The sequence below is a fragment of the Orcinus orca genome, chromosome 6, assembly GCF_937001465.1.
Source record: "Orcinus orca chromosome 6, mOrcOrc1.1, whole genome shotgun sequence".
In the NCBI taxonomy this organism is placed as follows: Eukaryota; Metazoa; Chordata; class Mammalia; order Artiodactyla; family Delphinidae; genus Orcinus; species Orcinus orca.
In genome coordinates, this window is record NC_064564.1 from 10,864,498 (window position 1) to 10,889,553 (window position 25,056).

The following is a 25,056-nucleotide window of genomic DNA, read 5'->3' on the forward strand; positions in this document are numbered from 1 at the left end:
ATTATCCAGTGAAATTAAATCCTCGTTAGAGCAATTTAAAACATGAAAAATTGAGAACTTAAGAGCCTCCCCAAAGATGAGAGACTCAAGAAGCTGCAGTGTACAAGTTTTACATAAAAATTTTAATTCTTTGCTGTTGGGTTTTAAAAATTACAAGTTTAGTGGAAATCTTTTTACTTATCTATATCTGAACAAGAAAAAGTAAATCTCTATAAGTATATGGTTTACTTTTAATATTAGAGCACCAGGAAAAGAATCCAAGTTTGACTACCATTGGAGTAGAATGTGTAGCAGCAGCTCAAGAAATAAGTTATTTGGTAACTACCTTTTACTGGATAATTTAGCAAAAGGCTAAAAATTAATGTCTGAAATAAATTTCTTTAAGAAAGTAAGCTCTATTATTTCTACATAAAGTTTTTTATTTAATTGATGTTAGCCTTTAATACAATTTGGTAGTATTTAGTGTATTCACAATGTTGTGCAACCACCAGAGCTCTATTTTAAAAACTTTTCCTTACCCCATAGAAACACTGATAAGTAACTACTCCCAATTCCACCTCTTCCCATCCCCTGATAACCTCTAATCTTTCTGTTTCTATGGACTTGCCTATTATGGATATATCATGTAAAGGGAATCATACAGTACATGTCCTTTTGTTTCTGGATTTTTTTTGCTTTAATATTTTCAAGGTTTATCTAAATTGCAGCATATATTAGTACTTTTTGCTTTTTATGGCTGAATAACAGTCCATTGTGTGAATTTGTTTTTCCAGTCATCCATTGTTTGGAAAATGTGTTTTTCACAATTTGTTTTTCCAATTTGTTTTTCCAATCACAATTGGAAAGTCACAGTTTGTTTTTCCAATCATCCATTGATGGACATTTAGATATTTGGATTTCCACCTTTGGCTATTATGAATAATGCTGCTATAAACATTAGTGTACAAGTTTCTGTGTGGACATGTCTTCATTTTTCTTGGATATATATCTAGGAGTGGAGTTGCTGAGTCACATGGTAATTTTATAACATTTTGAGGAACCTCCAAACTTTTCCATAGTGGCTGTATCATTGTACATTCCTAACAGCTGTTTCTCCAAATTGCTAATACTTGTATTTCCTTTTTTTTTTCTTTATTAAAGCCATCCTACTAGGTGCGAAGTGGTATCTCACTGTGGTTTTGATTCACATTTCTTTTCAGTTCCTTTGTTCATTTTTAAATTGGGTTGTTTTTGTCGTTGCTGAGTTGCAGGAGTTCTTTTTTTTTTTTGCGGTACGCGGGCCTCTCATTGTTGTGGCCTCTCCCGTTGCAGAGCACAGGCTCCACACGCGCAGGCTCAGCAGCCATGGCTCACGGGCCCAGCCGCTCCGCGGCATGTGGGATCTTCCCAGACCAGGGGCACAAACCTGTGTCCCCTGCATCGGCAGGCGGACTCTCAACCACTGCGCCACCAGGGAAGCCCCTGTAGGAGTTCTTTATTCTAGGTATTGATTCTACATCCAATATATGATTTACAAATATTTTCTCCCATTCTGTAGATTGCCTTTTCACATTCTTGTTAATGTTCTTTGATGCATAAAAGTTTAAAATTTTTATTCAGTACAATTAATTTTTTTCTTTTGTTGCTTATACTTTTGGTGTCAAGCCTAAGAATCCATTGCCAAATCCAATGTTATAAAGATTAGCCCGTATGTTTTTTCTAGGAATTTTATAGTTTTAGCTCTTAAATTTAGGGCATTGACCCATTTTGAGTCAATTTTTATATATGGAGTGAGGTAGAGTTCCAGCTTCATTCTTTTGAATGAGGTTATCCAGTTCCAGCAGTATTTGTTGAAGAGACTGTTTTTTCCCCACTGAATGGTCTTGGCACCTTTGTCAAAAATCAATTTGCCATAGATGTTTTGTTTTATTTCTATATTCTCAATTCTGTTCCTTTGGCCTATATTTCTATTAAGCCAGTACCATACACATTTGACTACTGTAGCCTTGTAGTAGGTTTTAAAATCAGAAGGTTTGAGTCCTCCCACTTTGTTTTTCTTTTTCAGTATTGTTTAGGATATTTGGGGCCCCTTGCAGTTCCATATGAATTTGAGGATTGGCTTTTCTATTTCTGGAAAAAAAAAAAAAGACCATTAGAATTTTGATGAGGCTTGTACTGAATCTGTAGATTGCTTGACAGTTGCCATCTTAAAAATGTTAAGTATTTCAATCAGTGAACATGGATTATCTTTCCATTACTTTTAGGTCTTCTTTAATTTCTTTCTGTAATGTTTTGTAGTTTCCAGTGTACAGGTCTTTCACCTCTTTGGTTAAATTTATTCATGATATTTTATCCTTTTTGATGTTATTATAAATGGAATTGTTTTATTAATATCTTTTTTTGGATTGTTCCTTACTGGTGGATAAAACACTGATTATTGTGTGTTGACCCTGCTGAATTCATTTATTAGCTCTCGTAGTATTTTTGTGGATTTTATGATATTTTCTATATATGGAATCATGTTATCGTTAAATAGAGATAATTTTACTTCTTCCTTTTTAATTTGGATGCCTTTTATTTATTTTTCTTGCCAAATTGCTCTGACTAGGACTTACAGTACAATGTTGAGTAGTAGGGATGAAAACAGGCATCCTTGTCTTTTTCTTTATCTTATGAAGGCAGCTTTCAGTCTTTCACCATTGAGTATAATGTTAATTGTGGATATATCGTAAATGCTCTTTATTTTATTAAGGAAGTTTCCTTCTATTCTTAGTTTGCTGAGTTTTTTAATCATGAAAGGGTGTTGAATTTTGTCAAATACTTTTTCTATAACTATTGAAGTAATCATGTTTTCCTCCCCTTTGTTCTGTTAATTTAGTGTATTACATTGAATTCTTTTCTTTGGTTGAACCACCCTTGCATTCCTGGGATAAATATCACTTGGTTATGGTGTATAATCCTTTTAGTGTGCTGTTGGGTTTGGTTTGTTAGTATTTTGTTGAAGATTTTTACATCTATATTCATAAGGGATATTGTTCTATATTTTCTTCTGCTGTCTTTATCTGACTTTGTTATCAGGATAATGCTGGCCTCATTGAATGTGTTAGAAAGTGTTCTCTCTTTTTCTATTTTTTGGAAAAATTTGAATAGGAGTGATGTTAATTTATCTTTTATCTTTTTGAATTCACTAGCAAAACCATCTGGTCCGGGACATTTCTTTGATGGAAAATTTTTGATTATTCATTCAATCTCTTTACTTATTATAGGGCAGTTGAGGTTTTCTATTTATTCTTGAGTCAGCTTTGGTAATTTTGTGTTTCTAGGAATTTGTCCATTTCATCTGTTTTATTCAATTTGTCATACAATTGTTCATAGTGTTCTCTTATAATACTTTTAATTTCTGTAAGGTTGGTTGTAATGTCCCTGCTTTTATTTGTAATTTTAGTTATATGTACTTTCTCTCTATCTTTTTTTTTTAGTAGTCTAGCTGAGGGTTTGTCAATTTTGTTGATATTTTATTTGGTTTCATTGATTTTTTTTTTTTTTTGGGGGGGCCGCATTGGGTCTTCATTGTGCGCGGGCTTTCTCTAGTTGTGGTGAGTGGGGCTACTTTTCATTGCGCTGGGCAGGCTTCTCATTGCAGTGGCTTCTCTTGTTGTGGAGCACGGGCTCTAGGTGCGTGGGCTTCAGTATTTGTGGCACATGGTCTCAGTAGTTGTGGCTCGTGGGCTCTAGAGCGCAGGCTCAGTAGTTGTGGCACGCAGGCTTAGTTGCTCTGCAGCATGTGGGATCTTCCCGGACCAGGGATTGAACCTGTGTCCCCTGCATTGGCAGGCGGATTCTTAACCACTGCACCACCAGGGAAGTCCCTCTAGTTTCTTAAGGTGCAAAGTTCAGTTGATTTGAGATCTTTCTTCTGTATTAATGTATATGTTTGCAGCTATAAATTTCTCTCTGAGTACTTCTTTTGCTGCATCCTATAAGTTTGGTATGTTTTATTTTTGTTTTCATTCATCTCAAAGTATTTTCTGACTTTCCTATTTCTTTCTTCTTTGACTCATTGGTTGTTAAGGATGCATTGTTTAATTTCCACATATTTGTGGATTTTCCTGTTTTTCTTCTGTTATTGATTTCTAGCTTCATTCCATTATGGTTAGAGAAGATAGTTTGTATGATTTCAATTTTTTTAATTTATGGAAAATTGTTTTATGGCCTAACAGACTATCCTGAAGAATGTTCCATGTGCACTTGAGAAGAATGTGTCTTCTGCTATTGTTGGGTGAAGTGTTCTGTATATGTCTGTTAGGTCTAGATGGTTTAGAGTATTGTTCAAGTCCTCTGTTTCCTTTTTAATCTTCTGTCTAGATGTCTATCCATTATTTAAAGTAAAGTATTGAGACCTCTAACTATTATTGTAGAACTATTTCTCCTTTCAGTTCTGTCAGTGTTTCCTTCATATATTTTCTGGCTCTGTTGTTTGGTGCATATATATCTATAATTTTTATATCTTGTTGTGGATTGACCCTTTTAACTATAAAATGTCTTTCCTTGTCTCTTGTACAATTTTTTTAATTTAAAATCTGTATTGTCTGATATTTGTATAGCCATGCCAGCCAGCTCTCTTTTAGCTGCTATTTGTATGGATTTACATAGTTTTGATAGCAAAATTCAGATTATGATCTAGGCAAGTGATGGTGGTTCAAAAATAAATTTTTGTCATGTTATTGCTTATTTATTTAACTGGAGTTAGTTTAAAAGTGTCAAGAAATGTCTTATATGCATATATATTTTTTTAAGTGTGTGTACTGTTTACTATAGAATTTATTCTTTGGAGATTAGGATATTTCTTGTATTTCTTTGTAGCTAAAAGCTGATACTATAAACTTTAGTTTACTATATGCATCATGTCCCAGTTGCGTTTATAGTCTACATAGTCAACTATAGTTCTCAATCATATTAATTGCTACTAGATTATCATATATGTGTTTGTGTGTGTGTGTATGTGTGTGTATTCCCTTTAATGTATATTTAAAGTAGACATCAAGTCAGTTTTATACCCATAGTACCCAACAGACTTACGTTTTGACTTCTAAAACTCTGGAAATGGAGATCATATATACTTCTTTCGTTGAAAATTTACTATAGGTTTTTATTTGTAAAATCCTGAGAGTATATTGGCTACATGTATGGCATGCATTTCTCTCCAGGTATACCACTATACCAAGTTGAGCACATTTTGGTGATACCATTCTATAGAAGTAAATTGAGGAAGCTAATTCAATGTTAATTTACTATACTTTTCTAATATCAGTTTCTCTTTAATTCTTTGACAGAAAAATTTAGGTTTAGGTGGTTAATGCAGTATGATTTAGAAATATATGAATTTGATGATTTTTTTCCTTTTGGGAAAATTATTTTAAAGCCCATAGTATTTTACTGGTAAGATTATTTACATTTTAAAAGTACCTGTCATAATACTTTGCTAAGACAATTTATTATTGAAAGAACTCATGTATATTTCTGGGCAATTATAAGGAAGTTAAGGTTGCAGAATGAGCTGTGAATGTTCTTACCTGTCCTCTCCCTCTAAGAGTTGTTGCTCATTGTTTTGTTTCTCCATGTTGCTTCCAATTCTCTAATAATCCTTTAGGATTAGTACCTAATCCCAGCAAACAAAAATATTCAAGGAGTCCCTATGGATTATGATGAGGAAAAGAAAAATTTTATCAAGAAGAGATGAGCTATTAGTAAGTATTACTGTCAACTTTGTGCTCAGCACCATGGAATTCATAGTAAGAACAAGAATATAGAAAGTCAAAGATAAAAATACAGAAATTGTTATTCATTTAAGCATTTAACATGTATGAGCTATCTGAAATGTACTTGTCGCATACAAGTAAAAGTTTGCTTTCCTAAAAAGGAAATAGATTATCTGATGCTATTAAATAAAGCAGTGGTTAAGACTCTAGATGCTAGAGGAAAACTGTCATATTCAAAACCTGGCTTTACTGCTCTGATAATGTAACTTAATATGAGCTACTTAATCTCTAAGCCTTGGCATTTTTTTCCATAGAACAGGGATTGTGATAGTACCTACCTCGTTCAGTTGAAACACAGTGTTTACCACAATAGTACATTTTTAATAAAAGCTTAGTTGTCTTGTAGCTAAAAGCTATTGAAAAAATAAAGGATCTGTTCATTAAATGACTGAATGAGATGTTTGCTTTTAAAAACATATTGATCAAGTCAGAAAAGGTTGCATAGGTAAATTGTGTGAACATTCATGTTTTTATATTTATTTGGTAAAACATATTGACCAAGTCAGAAAAAGTTGTATAAGGTACATTGTGTGAACATTCACGTTTTACATTTATTTGGTAATTTACATAAAAAACTGTGTGTGCTTCTATAATGCATTCATTTCTAAAAGAATGTAATGCAATTTGATATTACAAGTTATTTCCAGAAAGGAGAGAATATGAAGAATAGTCATAATCTATAAAATTCCATTTATTAAATATTTAGCTTTTTTCCAAATACTATTTTTCTCATCATGTTTTGAGTGCAGTAATAAGGGAATATTTAGTAAAAAGCCATTGTTGAATTGCCTTGTTTTTTTCCTCCCTCAAAGAGAGACTATACCAAGTAGAAAATGTACTGGTGATTTTCTTTATTTACCTATTCTATGCGCTGTTTCAGAAAGGATATAAGACTTCTGTTATTGTGTTAGTTTGACTTTAATACCTGTCAATTCAGTGAAGAAAAAAAAAGCTCAATCAAATCATATACTATGTTGATAAAACAATATATTTGAGTTTTTTTAAAACAATTCCACTTCTTCATGCCTTTTTGTAGAAGTCATACTATTTGAAAACATGTTCTGACTTATGTTTTTGCAGCTTTTAAGAGGAACTGAATTCTGATTACCTCAAAATTGTTTTGTTTAGCCCAGTAACACCTATTGAACACTGAAACTGTTCTGGGTGTGGTCTCGAGAAACAGATCAGGGACCTCCAAGGATGTATTTCAGTGAAACAATGTCACTGTAACTCAAAATGGTTATCTCCTAGATTTACTACAAGTGTGGTGCTTCTCAAACGTTTCCCCACAGCAGTACTTTGTATAGCACCCTACACTTCTCCTTTGTAGCAGCAGGCTTCACATTTATAAATATTTGTAATGATTACAGTTTTGTTAGAATACAAGTTCCAAGAGGAGAAGTCCATCTTATTCATTACTACATCCCCAAATCTTAATAACAGCTGGCACTTAGCGAGTATCTAATAAATTTTTATAGCATGAAGGACTTTCTGAAATTAATTCTGTTGGCTACTCGTCAGTGCACACCTCCAAAGGTGTGGAGCATAGTCTAAAACTGCCTCTAACACCCAGAAAATATCTTTGAAGGCATCCGTTTTATTTACCTTTAAAATTCATGTGACTTTAAATTCTGATCCATTACATGTTTCTTTTAATGTGTTTTGTTATTCCCAAGAAAAATGGACACGTCAGGGGTATGTAGCATAGTTTTAAGGATACAACTATGTGAGTGTTTTGGAACTGGAACTGTCTTCAAAGTCTGTCTTGAGTTTTAGCAAATATCTTAAACTTGAGTTAGCATCTGAAAAGTGGGTTTAAGAATACTTATCTTGATGGTTTTGTGGTTTTTTAAGACAGCAAAATGCAAATGTGCTTAAAGTACTTGGCATACATAGTATATACTCAAATATTGGCTCCCTTTTCCCCCTCTTACTAGAAAACTTCTAGTTTCCCTTCCGAGAACCTCAATTTATCTCTGGTTCTTTTCATTAAGTATACATGATCTGTCAAGAACTGAAAGTATTCTCCATCTTTGAGCCAGGGTTATGGCTCTTCCTCTGAGGGACAGAATTCTTTTACTGAGCACAGTGAACACCTTGTAGATGAAAATTTTCTAGTCAAAAAATTTAAACAATTTCCACAGAGAAAAATTAAATGGAATTTTTATTACTGCTAATTTAACACAAGTTTACTTAGGCAAGTAAGAATTTATAGAATCTGTGCTTTATTGCACTGCATAGGAACCAGAAATACAGCTACACTGTTAGAGTGTGGTTTGTGGGGAATTAAGAATGTTGTTGTCTGGAATACAGGATGATTCTCAGTGATTGTTGCAAGGAATCACGAAAGAGATCTTTGGTCCAAAGAAGACATCTCTGAAAGAGAGCAGAACATGAATTAAATCCAGCTGAAAGTTAAGATACATGTTAGACTTTTCTGAGCAAGAAATGGACGGTGATTTCCAGGATTTCAGATATGGCTATTCTTTTTAGGTGAATAAAGTACAAAGAGAGTGAGTGGGAGGACTTTTGCCACAAGAGCAGCAAAGACCAAGAAGGTAATCAATTCTTCTGCTTTCCCCCATCTGCCATGGACAGTATGCTGTCGTTTGTCTATAAAGAAAAGGAAAGATTGGGTGATTTCAAAACCTTACAAGCATACCAAAATATTCATTTCTCTGATATGGGTGGGGATAGGCCATGAAGTTTAAATCTACAGCTAAGAAACAGAAGATTAAAAATTGGTTGGGAAGTCAATAAGTAAATTTCTAGGTTTTATAGGGAAAGGTGAAATTTTGAGCTACTCAACTCTATCCACTCTTTTTGGAAAGATCACATAAGGTGATGTATAATAAAAATGCACGGTATAATATAAAATTGTGTATATGTGCAAGGTAGTATTATGATTATGGCTCATTAGAAATATACTTAGCATGCAATGTACAGCATGATGACTGTAGCTAACACTGTTGTATGATATATTTGAAAGTTGCTAAGAGAATAGATCCTACAGGTTATCACAAGGAAAAAAGATTTGTAACTATATGAGGTGATTCGTGTTAACTAAACTTATTATGGTAATCATTTCACAATACAGTTGACCCTTGAACAATGCAGCAGTAAGGGGTTCTGAGCCTCTGTGCAGTGGAAAATCCATGCATAACTTTACAGTCAGTCCTCCATATCTGTGGTTCGACATCCGAGGATTCAACCAACCATAGATGGGATAGTACTGTGGTATGTATTATGTTTAGTGAAAGAAATTTACGGATAAGTGGACCCATGCAATTCAAACGTGTGTTGTTCAAGGGTCAGCTGTATATGTATATCAACTCATTGTGCTGTACACCTTAAACTTATACAGTGCTGTATTTAATTATATTCAATGCAACTGGCAAAGTAGAATGGCAAAATAAAATTTGTGTTTATAGGCAAAAAAAAAAAGAAATATACTTAGATATTTGTTGCTACTGGGAAAACTGTAATCCAAACTCAGATAGAAATTATTTTCATATATCCATACTTCTAGCTCATCCATTAACAATGGATAATCACAAAATTATATCATAAAGTAAGTGCATTTCAATAAATTAGTTTCAAGTCTTACAAAAAAGTAAACATGATATTTTAATATTAGATGGCGTTTCATTTATGTAGGAAAAGTTAAATCATTTTATGGAATCAGTTAACTTGAGCTCTTGATATCATTGTTTAATGAAGTGATTCTCAAATTTTATTTTGCATCAGAATCACTTGGAGGGTTTAAGCCATAATTGCTGTGCTTTCTCTCCATTGTTTCTGATTCAGTTGCTTTGGTCTGGGGCCCAGGGATGAACTACGTTTTTAACAAGAACTCAGGTAATGTTGAAGCTGCTGTTCTGGGAACCATACTTAAGAACCAACTGGCTTGGTAGAAAAAATACCCAGGCCAAATCAGAAGACCTGTGTTCTAGTCTCAGTGCTGATATTAGCTAGCTAAGTGGGATAGTGGTCATTTTACCTCTGTACACCTTTCTTTGATAAGATGGTTATATCTGCCCTTTCTAGCTCACAGATTTCTTAGAAAAATGAAAAATATGATGATATGTTGAAAGTAATTTGAAAAAGCTGATTTCAATATGAAGTAGCCAAGATCATAGTATTTGAGCTTCCTCAATAACCAGGAGAAGATTATTTTAAAATCAAGAGCTATAAATATTTATTTATCTACCTTTGTATTATACTTAAAATACATCTACTTTCCAAGTCAGTGGACAGTCTCTATTCAGTTAATTTCTGGTTAACTCATACATAGAGCTAGAAAGTTTTTCTTTCACCATTACCAAACTTTTCCATCCAGTTACTTGATCTGTTTGGGATCTTTTATCTAAAGCCTTCTATTAGTTTTCAAATTAGTTTAAGATGTCAGCCTTGAAGGTGACTTCAGCTACCAGATTTTTTTGTGTGTGTGATTAAAAATCAGATAGGAAAATTAGAATTTAATAGATTGGAGTGTTATTAATTTCCTGTATCTCATTTAGTTTTACTAAAATCTGCCAGACTCGGTCTCTTAAATGAAAACATTCATTTCGGTACATATGGTGATGATCCTAAAAAATAGCTGAGATTTGAACAGGGTTTTACTGAAAAGGGTGATTAATTTTAGCACACTCATTATGAAGGTGTCTTAAAGAGTTGTTGTACATACACTTCACAGCAATATGTTTTGTGATTGCATTTCCTTACTTTGGGCAGCAGAGCAATTCACTGAAGTTGCAGTAACAGATCATCTCACATCCCTTCCCATCCCAGAAGTGATCCTGGATGTTTACATCAATCTTTGTCAGGTCAGCTACTCCTTCTGGAAGATTGTGACAGTTGCGATCTTTCAGTATCTTTCTGTAGCAAGAGAGGCGATTTGCAGGCATGGCTTGGACTCCTAGCAGCAAAGTTAGTCCAACGGTGACAGCAAGTACTATAAATTTCATTTTGGCTTTTGGCCCTGAGATAGAAGAAAAAACAAAATGTATCAGTGTTTATATGTTTGTTTGGTTTAAAGATGGAATTCATCTGAACATAAAGTCCTGCCGCATTCTCATAAACTCTTGAATAGAAAGAGTGGGCGTTGATTTTTTCTACTCTCTTTGAATGTCTCTCAAGTTTAGTTTTATGACCACCTACAATAAAAATTACTTAGAATATTTGTTAAAAATGACATGCCTGAGCTCCACAAAGAAATATTGAGTGAGAGTTATGTGAGGGAGGGGGAAGGGAGATAGTGGGAAGAGCCAGAATCTGTGTTTTTAAGGACCCAAAGTCATTTTTTTCAGTATATTCAGTAGAGAAAAACTGCTTTTTAAGGTGATAAAACTCAAGTAAATTTCTGGAACAAATAACATCATTGTGTACAGTGATTCTTGACCTTGCATATCCAACAACATTGTCCAAGAATCTGGGTCCAACCCTGACAGAAACAAAAAGCCCAGTTATCCTGACATTGACAGATTATATTCTATAGAGATATTTATAGTTAAGTTTTTAAAACTTTCAGAATTATTTTGGGGACCCATTTTTGTTGCATATTTTTAGCAATTGTGAACTCTTCTCCCACATGGGTTACATTTTAGCCTCAGTTGAAAACAGAGGCTTGAATTCCCCATAAGAGGCATTTACCCTGTTCTTGAACACCTACTGTGATGGGAAACTCATTGTTGACTAAATCCATATATTCCACTGATACAGTTCTAACGTTTCCCTTACTGGAAAATATTTTTCTGTGGCCTCCACCCACCAGTTCTAGTTTGAACTCCTGGGGTCATACCGCAAGTCTAATTCCTCTTTCAGGAGATAACACTTTAAGTATCGTATCTGCATACAACTATAGAATATGCATTATCTATTGAATCAGGTTTTTCTGGCTTCCATGTTAAACATGAAGAAAATGGAGGCTCTTGTAGTAAAGGAAGACTAGCAAAATAGTTGGAGGAACCAGAATCAGACTCCACAGCCATTCAGATTTCATCTTGTTGGCAGGTGCTGAAGTGTCTTTCCTACCTCTGGAGTATTAAAAAGGGAGGAAGAGGGCTTCCCTGGTGGCGCAGTGGTTGAGAGTCCGCCTGCCAATGCAGGGGACACGGGTTCGTGCCCTGGCCCGGGAAGGTCCCACATGCCGTGGAGCACAGGCCTGTGAGCCATGGCCGCTGGGCCTGTGCGTCTGGAGCCTGTGCTCCGCAGTGGGAGAGGCCACAGCGGTGAGGGGCCTGCGTACCGCAAAAAAAAAAAAAAAAAGGAAAGAAGACAGATATGTATATTGTACGATGAAAGAAAACAATATTGTTGAAAGGAAATTTTACTATGAAGTTTTCAGTGATTAGATGCACCTCAAAGGTCAGTTATTTTAGGTAAGATAATGGGTTCAAAAAAAAAAAACTTAGTTATTTTAGAGCAGTTTGGCTTACAATAAAATGGAAAGGTAGCTGCAGATTCCCATGTACCCCCCTGCCCCACACATGCACAGTCTCCCATGTTATCAACATCCGTCACCACATGGTACATTTTACCAAGGATGACCCTACATTAACACATCCGAATCACCCCAAGTCCATAGTTGGCCTTCGGTTTCATGCCTTGTGTTGTACATTCTATGGGTTGGACAAATGTGTAATGGCTTATACCCATCATTTAAATATCACACATGGTATTTTCACTGCCCTAAAAGTCCTCTGCACTCTGCCTATTCATCTCTCCCCACCAACCCCCAGCCCCACAGCAACCACTGGTCCTTATTGTCTTCATAGTTTCACCTTTTCCATAATGTCCTATAGATGAATCACACAGTATGTCAGCTTTTCATACTGGCTTCTTTCATTTAGTAATATGCTTTTAAAGTTCCTCCATGTCTTTTCATGGCTTGACAGAGCTATCTTTATTTTTTAGCACTAGGTAATATTCCATTGTCTGGATGTACCACAGTTTATTTATCCATTCACCTACTGAAGGACATCTTGGTGGCTTCCAAGTTTTGCCAATTATGAATAAAGCTGCTGTAAACATCCTCATGCAGGTTTTTATGTGGACATATTTTTAACCTCTGTGGATAAATACAAAGGAGCATGATAGCTGAATTATATGCTAAGATTATGTTTAGTTTTGTAAGAAACCATCAAACTCTTCCAAAGTGGCTGGATTATTTTGCATTCCCACCAGCAAGGAATGAGAGTTCCTGTTATGCCATATTCTCACCAGCTTTTGGTGTTGTCAGTGTTGTGGATTTTGGCCATTCTACTAGGTGTGTAGTGGTCTCTCATTGTTTTAATTTGCATTTCCTGATGACATATGATGTGGAGCATCTTTTCATATGCTTATTTGCCATCTGTATATCTTCTTTGGTAAGGTGTCTGTTAAAATCTTTGGCCCATTTTTAAAGTCAGGTTGTTTGTTTTCTTATTGTTGAATTTTAAGTGTTCTTTGTACAGTTTGGATAACAGTCCTTCAGCAGATGTGCCTTTTGCACATATTTTCTCCAAGTCTGTGGCTTATCTTCTAATTCTCTTAATATTTTCTTTCAAAGAGCAGGTGTTTTTAATTTTAATGAAGTCCAGCTTATTATTTTTTCATATATCATGTCTTTGGTATTGTGTCTGAAAAGGCATCACCAAACCCAAGATCATCTAGATTTTGTCCTATGTTATCTTCTAGGAGTTTTAGAGTTTTGTACTTTACTTTTAGGTCTATGATCCATTTTGAGTTAATTTCTTGTGAAGGGTGTAAAGCCTGTGTTTATATTCATATTGGGGCATGTGGATGTCTGGTTGTTCCAGCACCATTCGTTGAAGAGACTGTCTTTCACATTGTATTGCTTTTGCTCTTTTGTCAAAGATCAGTTAACTATATTTATAGAATTCCTATTTCTGAGCTCTCTATGCTGTTCCATTGACCTATTTGTCTATTCTTTCACCAGTACCACACTGTGTTGATTACTGTAGCTTTATTGTTAGTCTTAAAGTCAGGTAGTGTCAGTCCTCCAACTTTGTTCTTTTCTTTCAATATTGTGTCGGCTATTCTGGGTCTTTTGCTTTTCCATATAAACTTTAGAATCAGTTTATCAATGTCCACAAAATAACTTTCTGGGATTTTTATTGGGATTGTATTGAATCTGTACATTAAGTTGAGAAGAACCGGCATCTTGACAATATTGAGTCTTCCTATCTCCATGAACATGGAATATGGAATATCTTTCCACTTATTTAGTTCTTTGGTTATGTTCAACAGTTTTGTAGTTTTTCCTCATATAGATCTCGTTGTATATATTTTGTTAGATTTATACCTAAGTATTTCATTTTGGGAAGGTGCTAATGTAAATGATACTGTGTTTTTAATTTCAAACTCCACTTACTCATTTTTAGTAGATAGGAAAGCAGTTGACTTTTATATATTAACCTTCTACCCTACAACTTTGCTATGATTTAGTTCCAGTAGTTTTTTGTTGAGTCTTTTGTATTTTCTACATAGACAACCTGTCATCTGCAAACAAAGACAGTATTATGTCTTCCTTCCCACTCTGTATACTTTTTGTTTCCTTTTCTTCCCTTATTGCATTAGCAAGGACTTCCAGTATGATGTTGAAAAGGAGTTGTGAGAGTCAACATCCTTACCTTGTACCTGATGTTAGCGGGAAAGCTTCAAGTTTCCCACCATTAAGTATGTTACCTGAAGGTTTCTTTAGACAGTCTTTATCAAGTTGAGAACATTCCCCTCTATTTTTAGTTTACTGAGAGTTTTTATCATGCTTGAGTTTAAATTTTATCAAATGCTTCTCCTGCATCTATTGATATGATCATGTGATTTTTCTTTTTTAGTTTGTCAGTGTGATGGATTACATTAATTGACTTTCAAATGTTGAACCAGCCTTGCATACCTGGGATAAATCCCACTTGATTTTGGTGTATCATTCTTTTTATACTTGTTTGGATTCAGTCTGCTAATAATTTGTTGAGGATTTTTGCATCTATGTTCATGAGAGATATTGGTCTGTAGTTTTCTTTTCTTGTGATGTCTTTGGCTGGTTTGGGTATTAGGGTAATGCTGGCCTCATAGAATGAGTTAGGAAGTATTCCCTATGCTTCTATGCTTTGAAAGAGATTGTAGAGATTTGATATACTTTGTTCCCTAACTGTTTGATAGAATTCACCAGGGAACCCATCTGGGCCTGGTGATTTCTGTTTCGGGAGGTTATTAATTACTGATTCAATTTCTTTAGTAGATACAGATCTACTCACATCATGTATTTCTTCCTGTGTGAATTTTGGTAGATTGTGTCTTTCAAGGAATTGGTTCATTTCATCTAGGTTATCAAATTTGTGGGCTTTTCCTTTATTATCCTTTAACTTTCCATGTGATCTGTAGTGATGTCCCCTCTTTCATTTCAGATATTAGTAATTTTGTGTCCTCTCCTTTTTTTTCCTTAGTTAGCCTGGCTAGAGGCTTATTAGTTTTATAGATCTTTTCAAAGAACCATCTTATGGCTTCATTGATTTTTCTGTGTTGATTTCCTGTTTTCAATTTTATTGATTTCTGCTCTAATTCTTACTATTTCTTTTCTTCTGCTTACTTTGGAGCAAATTTAATTTGCTCTTTTTCTAGTTTCCTAAGGTGGAAACTTAGATGATTGATTTTAGATCTCTCTTCTTTTCTAATATATGCATTCATTGCCTTCATAAATTTCCCTCTATGCACTGCTTTTGCTGCATCCTCCAAATTTGGTAAGTTGTGTTTTCATTTTCATTAAATTCAAAATATTTTAAAATTTCTCAAGATTTCTTCTTTGACCTATGTGTTATTTAGAAATGTGTTTAATCTCCACATGTTCTTCTGTTTTCCAGTTATCTTTCTGTTACTGATTTCTAGTTTAATTCCACTGTGGTCTCAGAGCAGACCTTGTGTGACTTCTTTTAAATTAGGTAAGATGTGTTTTATGGCTCAGAATGTTGTCTATCTAGGTGAATGTTGCAGGTGAGCTTGAGAAAGACGTGTATTCTACTGTTGTTGGGTAAAGTGATCTACAGATATCTATTATATCAAGTTGATTGGTGGTGTTGTTGAGTCCAGCTATGTCCTTTCTGATTTTCTGCCTGCTGGATCTCTCCATTTCTGAGGGAGGGGTGTTGAAACCTCCAACTATGATAGTGGATTCATCTACTTTTCCTTGCAGTTGTATTGGTTATTAGCTCATGTAACCTGATACACTGTTGTTAGGCAAGTATCTGTTAAGAATTGTTATGTATTCTTGGAGAATTGACCCCTTTATCATTATGTAATACCCTTCTTATCCCTGATAACTTTTCTTTGATGTTTGAGCTGTATGAAATTAATATAGTTCCTCCTGCTTTCTTTTGGTTATTGTTAGCATGATGTATTTTTCTCCATCCATTTACATTTGATCTATACGTGTATTTATATTTAAAGTGAGACAACGTATAGTTGGGTCATGCTTTTTTTTTTATGGTTATATGCTTTTAATTAAATCTTTAATTTTATGTAAATGAAATAATGATTTCAGATAGGTCTACCTATCCTTCATAAAATGAAGCAAATCTAAAATCCTTTTAACATACTAATGGTAACTCATTTTCATTAATTAAAGTTACATTTGATTTACTGATAGCTAATATTCATGTCATCATCTTTGAAATCAGAAATAAAATTATGTGTGTACGTGTTCTCAAAGAATAATATACTAGGTTTTATTTTCAGAGATTTTTTTTTTTTTTTTTTTTTTTTTTTTTTTTTTTGCGGTACGCGGGCCTCTCACTCTTGTGAGATGCTCCTCTCCCATTGCTGAGCACAGGCTCCGGATGCGCAGGCTCAGTGGCCATGGCTCATGGGCCCAGCTGCTCCGCGGCATGTGGGATCTTCCCGGACCGGGGCACGAACCCGTGTCCCCTGCATCGGCAGGCGGACTCTCAACCACTGTGCCACCAGGGAAGCCCTCAGAGATTTTTGAAATGAACTTGAAGATATTTTAAAGTAAGCAAAATATTAGAAAGGTTTTGCTATATTCCACTGAAGCAGTAAGGGTCATGCTTTTTGATCCATTCTGACAACCTCTGTCTTGTAATTGGTGCATTTAGATCATTGATGTTCAACATTGACATTGATATAGTTAGATTAGGATCTACTATGCTTATTATTGTTTTCTGTTTATTGCTATTGTTCCTATTTTTCTCTTCCACTCTTTTTCTGCCTCCTTTTCTGGCTTCAATTGAGCATTTCCTATGATTCCATTTCTCCCCTTTCTTAACGTATTAGTTATACTTTTTCTTTTTTACTTTTTCAGTGGTTGCCATAGTGTTTGCAGTATTCATTTATACCTAACCGAACTCTGCTTTCAAATAATATTATAACACTTCACAGTACAGTAATGTGAGTACCTTATAATAAAATAATTCTAATTCCTTCCTCTCATTCCTTGTATCATTGCTGCCATTCATAAGCATATATATCTATACATATATATATCTTTATCTATATACATATATAACATAGATAGTTGAATACATTGTTGCTATTATTTTGAACAAACTGCTACCTCTTAGATCAATTAAGAATAAGAAGAATAAAAGTTTATTTTACCTTCTCTTATTCTAATTCAGTGCTTTTACTTTATGTAGATCCAAATTCCTAACCTATATTATTTTCCTTCTCTTGAAAGAACTTTTAACATTTTTCACAAGGCTGGTTTACTGGCTATGAATTCTCTCAATTTTTGTTTGTCTGAGAAAGTCTTTATTTCTCCTTTACTTTTGAAGGATAATTTTGCATAGTACAGAATTCTAGGTTGGTAATTTTTTTTTCAACACTTTATTTCACTCCACTCTCTTCTTGTTTGCACGGTTTCTGAGAAGTTGGATGTAATTCTTTTCTTTGTTCCTCTGTAGGTAAGGTGATTTTTCCCCCTCTGGCATCTTCTAGGGACCTTTTCTTTATCTTTGTTTTTCTGTAGTTTGAAAATTATGTCCCCATGTGTAGATTTTTTTTTTTTTTTTTTTGTGGTATGCGGGCCTCTCAATGTTGTGGCCTCTCCTGTTGTGGAGCACTGGCTCCGGACGCGCAGGCTCAGCGGCCATGGCTCACAGGCCCAGCTGCTCCGTGGCCTGTGGGATCTTCCCGGACCAGGGCACGAACCCCCGTCCCCTGCATTGGCAGGTGGACTCTCAACCACTGCACCACCAGGGAAGCCCCCATGTGTAGATTTTTGACATACGGTCTACTTGATGTTCTCTGAATTTCCTGCGTCTGTGGTTTGGTTTCTGAAATTAATTTAAGTAAATTATCAGTCATTATTGTTTCAAGTATTTTTTCTGTTCCTTCCTCTCTTTCTTCTCCTGGTGTTCTTGTTATGCATGTGTTACACCTCTGTAGTTGTCACACAGCCCTTGGAGGTTCTGTTTCTGCTTTTTTTTCAATGTTTGTTCTTTTAGACTTTCAGTTTTCAAGGATTCTATTGACCAGTCCTCAAGCTCAGAGATTCTTTCCTCAGCTTTGTCCAGTCTACTAATAAGCCCACCAAAGGCATTCTTCGTTTCTGTTACAGTGTTCCTTTTATCTCTACTATTTATTTTTGGTTCTTTCTTAGGATTTCCATCTCTCTGCTGGCATTGCCCATCTGTTCTTTCATGCTGTCCACTTTATCCATTAGACCCCTTAACATATTAATCACAGGGTTGTTTTTATGCATTTTAAAATTCTACTGTAATAGGTATAGTATCATTAATTTACATTTAATATTTTGCATGCTACATACTTTTAAATAGGATATCCCTTTCTAATCCCCATCTAGTATCAGGAAAATGCTTGTAAGTTTGTTCTACCTTGTTGGTAATGGTATGCATTTTAAGTGGCATTGGGCATCCCCCCCACTCCAGTCCATCATCTTTAATCACAGTTGTTTTAAGTTCCTTGTCTCATAATTCCAACATCACTTCCATGTCTGGTTCTCATGCTTGCTGTATCTATTTGTCTTTGGTACGACTTGTAAATTTTTCTTGATAGCCAGATACTATGTACCAGGTAAAAGGAACTGCTGTAACTAGGCCTTTGGTTATGTGGTGGTGAGATATGAAGGGAGAGGAAGCATTCCATGGTCCTGTAATTAGGGCTTGGTCTTTTAGTGAGACTGTGCTTCTGGGCTGCGAACTTCACAAATGTGTCTCAGTTCTTTCCTCTCCCCTTAGGTGGGACAGGATGGCTAGGTGGGCTGGAGTTGGGTATTTCCCTTACCCCAGATCAGTCGGGCTCTGATAATACTCCAGTTGATTAGGCTCTGGTTCACTAGTTTCTCCCAAGGGCAGACCTTGTTAAGAAGAACAGAATGTTCTGACATATTTCAAGAGGGTTTCTTTCCCACCACCTGCCAGAACCTTGTGGAGATTTTTCTCATTATTCTCGTAGGAGTAGAATAGCTGGTAGGTGTATGTTTTACGTTTTAAGGAATTGCTAAATTGTTTTTCCAAAGTGGTTGTACTATTTAAAATTTCCGCCAGTAGTCCAGTTTGTCCATGTCCTCTCCAACACTTGGTATGGTCAGTCTTTTTTATTTTTTGCCATTCTAATAGCTGTCTCGTGGTTGTTTTATGTTGTATTTCCTTAATGATTAATGGTATTGAGCCCCTTTCATATGCTTTTGTTCATCTGTGTATCTTCTTTGGTGAACTGTCTGTTCAAATCTTTTCCCATTTTAAAAAATTGGGCTTGTGTTCTTGAGTTGTGAGGGCTCTTTATATATTCTGGACACAAGTTCTTTATTAGATATAATAATATCTAATAGAGATATTATTTATTAGGGCATGGTCTTTTAATGAGATCAAGCCCTAATAAATAGGTTTTGCAAACATTTACTCTTCATGCATGGCTTTCCTTTTCACTTTCTTGACAGTGATTTTAAAAGAAGCAAAAGTTCTTAAAATTAATGAAGTCTAATTTCTCAATTTTTTTAATGGAATGTGCTTTTGGTGTCATAGCTAAGAAATTATTGCCTTACCCAAGGTCACAAAGTGTTTCTTCTATGTTTTCTTCTAAAGTTTTGTAGTTTTATGTTTCACATTTAGTTTCGTGGTCCATATGAGTTTTTTTTGTTTTTTGTATATAGTGCATATGGATTGAAATTCTTTTTTAGGTTGTTTTTTCAACTATGGTTGTCCAGTAGTTTTAGCACTATAAGTTGAGAAGACTATTGTTTCTCCACTGAATTGCCTTTGCATCTTTGTCAAATATCACTTTTTAATATATGTGTGGGCCTGTTTCTGGACTCTGTTCTTTTCCATTGATCTATTTGTTTATTTTTATGCCAGTACTACAGTTTTGATTACTGATGCTTTGTTGTAATTCTTGGAATTGGGTAGAATTATCCTCGAACCTTTGTTCTTCTTTTACAAAGTTGTTTTGGCAATTCTAGGTTTTTTGTAGTCTATTATGAATTTTGTTATCAGCTTGTCAATTTCTACAGAAAAAGCCTGCTGGAACTTTGGTTGAGATTGCATTAAATCTATAGATAAATTTGGAGAGTATTAGCATCTTAATAACATTGGACCTTCTGACCTCTGAACATATTTTTCCATGCTTTTATTTTTACTTTTTGTGGCTTTGTATTTCAAATGTGTTCCTTATAGACTGGCAGTCTGTAGGTTGGTCTTGCTTTTTTATCTAAACTGACTACCTCTGCCTTTTAAGGGGAGTGTTTAGACCATTCATATTTAATGTGATTATTTGACATGGTTAGATTTAAATCTGTCATAATTTGTTCTCTATTTGGTCCATCTGTTGTTTCTTTTTCCCTCTTTTTATGTGCTCTTTTGGATTAACTGAAATTTTTTTATAATTTCACTTCTTCTGTTGGCTGATAAGCTGTTATTCTTCACTGTGCTATTTTGATGATTGATTTGGGGTTTATATTATCTATTTTTACTTATCATTATCTTTCTTCAAACGATATTATGATGCTTTACATTAGTATAAGAACTTTACAATAATATATTAACATTTCTCTTCTCCCATCCTTTATGCTATTATTGTTATATATTTTTTATGTATATGCTATAAACCCCAAGTATATTATTTCATTTAAACAGTCATTTAAACTTCAGGGATTTCAATAACAAGAAAAAATATTACATGTTTATCCATGCAGTTTCTATTTCTAGTGCTTTTCGTTCCTTTGTGTAAATTCATATTTCCATTTGATATCATTTTCCCTATACCTGAAGGATATCCTTTAATATTCTTATCATGTAGGTTGGCTGGTGATGAATTCTTTCAGCTTTTGTATGTCTGAAAATGTCTTTATTTCACCTTTGTTTTTGAACAAAGGTTATAGTATAACAGGTTATAGTATGATAGGTTGGCAGTTTTTTTCTTTCAGCACCTTAAGGATATATCTGTTTTTGTTTTTGTTTTTGTTTGCGGTACATGGGCCTCTCACTGTTGTGGCCTCTCCCGTTGCGGAGCACAGGCTCTGGACGCGCAGGCTCAGCGGCCATGGCTCACGGACCCAGCCGCTCCACGGCATGTGGGATCTTACCAGACCGGGGCACGAACCCGTGTCCCCTGCATCGGCAGGCAGACTCTCAACCACTGCGTCACCAGGGAAGCCCGATATATCTGTTTTATTGTTGCTTTTTAATTCTAACATGTATCAGTTCTGGGTTGGTCTCGATTGATTATTCTAATTATGAGTTATGTTTTCCTGCTTCTTTGTATGCCTGGTAATCTTTGATTGGATGTCAGAAATTTATAATTTTGCCTTATTGGATGCTGGGTATTTTTATATTCTTATAAGTATTTTTGTGCTTTGTTTTGGGATGCAACTAAGTTAGTCGGAAGCAGTTTGATCCTTGCAAGTCTTGCTTTGATGATTTGTTAGGTGGTTCCAGATCTGTTCTCAGTCTAGGGCTAATTATTCCTCACTACTGAGGCCATTCCTTCTCTGTGAGTATTCCTGGCCTTTTGAGTACCAGGCACTCTGTTCTCTAATCCTTTCAGATAGTCCTCCTCCCCTCCCCGCTTCCATAGTTCCCTCATTTGCATACACTAATCAATTTTCTGCCAAATACTTGGGTGGGGCCCTCTGCAGACTCCAGGGTTCTGTCTCTGTGTATCTCTCCTCTCTCAGGCACTCTGTTCTGTGGTCTCCAGCTGCCTTGGTCTCCCTGACTCTCAGCCCCATTTCTACAACTCAGGGAGTTGGCTGGACTGTATCTGGGTTCCCTCAAGGCAGTAGACTGGGGGAAATTGTAGGGCTCACGTCACTTGCTTCCCATCTCCCAAGAATCAGTGTTATTCCTTGCTTGAAATCCAGTGTTTTGACAAAGATGGTTTCATATATTTTGGCTGTTTTTTGTTGTTTCAAGGGAGTGGGCAGATCTGGTTCCTGTTACTGCATCTTGGGCAGAAGTAAAGCTTTCTATATCACTCTCACTATTTGTAGCTATTTTGGGAGGAATATGAAGGACAGATACCCAAATCTTACAGATTCTGAAAATGAGCTGTGTGGTACTCTGTTGATTTTAACACAAGCCAAATTCTCAGAAGTATGTTTCTCCCTTCTTCTACTCTCCCTTCCCCAAATTGAAATATGGTTCCTCTGATGTGCATCTCTTAGATAGGGTAAGTGGCTATTTGTCCCAGAATTCAACAAATAAGACCCAGTATGGTTACACAGGAGCCATTCATTTAGGCTGCCCTTCCTACTTCTACAATGGTGCTTGTAAACTTTGTCCTCGATCAAATAGGCTGCTGAAATGTAGCCCAGAGTCGCTCTCTAATCTTCAGGCCCAAATCTTCTTGTACTTCCTCTGCACAGACCAGCATCAACCCAGCAAGGATTTTCAGGAGAAGAGCAGCCATTGCTGGGAAGGTGGGGAAGTGAGCGAATAGTGCTAATGTGCGGGTCACTGATCAAGCTATTCAGCAATCACATGAGAGAGAGGAGAACAGGAGCAAGCTGCTTTTACTTAGTTTCACTTAACAAATGTTTTTTAGTGTTTCATTTATGCCAGGCACTGTCCAGAGTGCCAGGAATACCAAAGGAATTAAGGAAAATATCAATAACTAAACCCATCCTCTTCCAACAACTCCACTTTCTTTGAGTCAAAGCTAAAGTCATTGCAGTGACCTCCATATGCAATCTGGCTCCCCATCACCTCTGTGAAATCATCTACTCCTCACCTTGTTTGTTCTGTTCCAGCTGTTCCTCAAAAATGCCATATGCATTCTTGCCTCAGGGCCTTTGCACTGGTTATTTCCTCTGCTTGGAAAGCTCTTCCTCCAAATATCTGCATATCTAACTACCTCACCTTCTTCAAGCCTTTGCTCCTCAATAACACCTACCCCACTGTCCTGTTTAAAATTCTGTCTCCACTTACCTGCACCCCTATGTTCACTGCAGCACTGTTCACAACAGCCAAGACATGGGAGCACCCTAAGTGTCCATCAACAGAGGAATGGATAAAGAAGGTGTGGCACAGATATACAATGGAATATTACTCAGCCATAAAAAAGAATGAAATAAAGCCGTTTGCAGCAACATGGATAGACCTAGGGATTATCATACTAAGTGAGGTAAGTCAGACAGAGAAAGCCAAATATCATAGGATATCACTTATATGTGGAATCTAAAAAAATGATACAAATGAACTTATTTACAAAACAGAAACAGACACAGAAAGCAAACTTATGATTTTCAAAGGGGAAAGGTCAGGGGGAGGGACAAATTAGGAGTTTGGAATTAACAGATATATACTACAATATATAAAATAGATAAAAAACAAAGACTTACCATATAGCACAAGAAATTATATTCAATACCTTATAATAACCTATAATGGAAAAGACTCTGAAAAAGAATATATATGTGCTGTACACCAGAAACTAACACAACATTGTAAATTAACTATACTTCAATTTAAAATTTTTTTAAATTAAAAAAATAAAACTCTATCTCCTCTTTCAGATTCTCAGTCTGCCTTACTTGCCCTGGTTTTACATGGCATTTATAAACCTCTAAATTATTATAAAATATTCTTATTGTGTCTCCCCAAACTTGAATGTAAGCTCCAGGAAGGCAGGGTTTTGTCTGATATGTATCCAAGTATGCTACACAGTACCTGGCACGTTAGTGAAAGAATAAATAATATATCCTAATCTTTAGATGCTTATAGCCAGGGAAGGAGGAGTTTCTCAGGTTACTAAACTCAATATCTAGTTGCAGAGAACTATTTATGCCTGGAAGAGGTTAGTGAGCTACCAAATCCTTAAATTTGCATGTCATCAGGTACTACTGTTTTAATTTAATTGTATTTAATTTTTTCTAAATAGTTTGACTTTAAAATGTACTTCCCAATTTCTTTTGTTTGCTTGCTTTTTGTCAAAACTAGCATTTATTCTGGCCTACTAGCTCATACCTGACTTAAAAATATATGTTTCGGTCTTCCCTGGTGGCGCAGTGGTTGAGAGTCCGCCTGCCGATGCAGGGGTCACGGGTTCATGCCCCGGTCTGGGAAGATCCCACATGCCGCGGAGCGGCTGGGCCCGTGAGCCATGGCCTCTGAGCCTGCACGTCCGGAGCCTGTGCTCCGCAACGGGAGAGGCCACAAAAATGTGTGTGTGTGTGTGTGTGTGTGTGTGTGTGTGTGTGTGTATGTGTATGTTTCTGTGTATGTGTACCTTTATCAGAAGATTCAACAACAAACATCACCTGGCTTTTCTCTAACCCCTCTCACCAGATTCCTCTCTATCAGAAGGTGGGGTGTATGGGGAGGAGTTGGGAAGGGAGCTGTAAGCTCTTTTTAATCTTTTTGCCCTAATGCGATAGAATTTTTCTGTTATTTTAGGTCTTTGGCATATTTCTTATCTTTTAGAGCTTTGATCTTCAGAGTTTTTTTTACTATGTAATCATGTTCTTATTTTTGGTAATTATCTTAATTTTGTCTATTCCTTGTGGCCTTTGGACAAAGTCATGCATTTAGACAATTTGGCCTCGTATTACCATTCTTATATTTCCTGCATTGAAGTGTAGTTTGTTCTTAAGCTCACTTCATGACTATTAATGTCTTATGCTTTCTTTACATCGGATGGTTCTAATGAGAGCTGTAATCCTAGTTGGATATTTTTTTTAGAAAAATATCAATAATTTTTCTAAAAAAAGTAATAGTTTAAGCATGGAAAATAGAGAAAAGCACAGATAGAATAAAATTCAACTGGAGTGTCAACATGGAGAGGGCTGTTG

General features: G+C 35.6%; 1 protein-coding gene and 1 long non-coding RNA gene across 5 annotated transcripts in view; one reads left to right on the forward strand and one right to left on the reverse strand.

Annotated features, from left to right (window-relative positions):
- Positions 1-1,550: 1,550 nt before the first annotated feature.
- LOC117196154 (uncharacterized) overlaps positions 1,551-25,056 on the forward strand; it is a 108,675-nt gene continuing 85,169 nt past the window's right edge. Inside the window, exons 1-3 of one of the 2 annotated variants that reach the window (XR_007478050.1) lie at positions 1,551-5,726; positions 8,292-10,624; positions 23,218-23,390. This is a non-coding gene — a long non-coding RNA (uncharacterized LOC117196154). Of the gene's footprint in view, positions 5,727-8,291; positions 10,625-16,784; positions 17,199-23,217; positions 23,391-25,056 lie in introns of those variants that run through there. The other variant, XR_007478051.1, reaches the window with a different exon arrangement.
- SCRG1 (stimulator of chondrogenesis 1) overlaps positions 7,934-25,056 on the reverse strand; it is a 39,387-nt gene continuing 22,264 nt past the window's right edge. For all 3 annotated transcript variants that reach the window (XM_033403599.2, XM_033403597.2, XM_004278681.3), the window contains exons 2-3: positions 10,524-10,779; positions 7,934-8,174 (exon numbers count right to left, since the gene is read on the reverse strand). In XM_033403599.2, the coding sequence (XP_033259490.1) occupies positions 8,120-8,174; positions 10,524-10,765 (297 nt within the window). In that variant the 5' untranslated portion in view covers positions 10,766-10,779 and the 3' untranslated portion in view covers positions 7,934-8,119. The remainder of the gene's footprint in view (positions 8,175-10,523; positions 10,780-25,056) is intronic.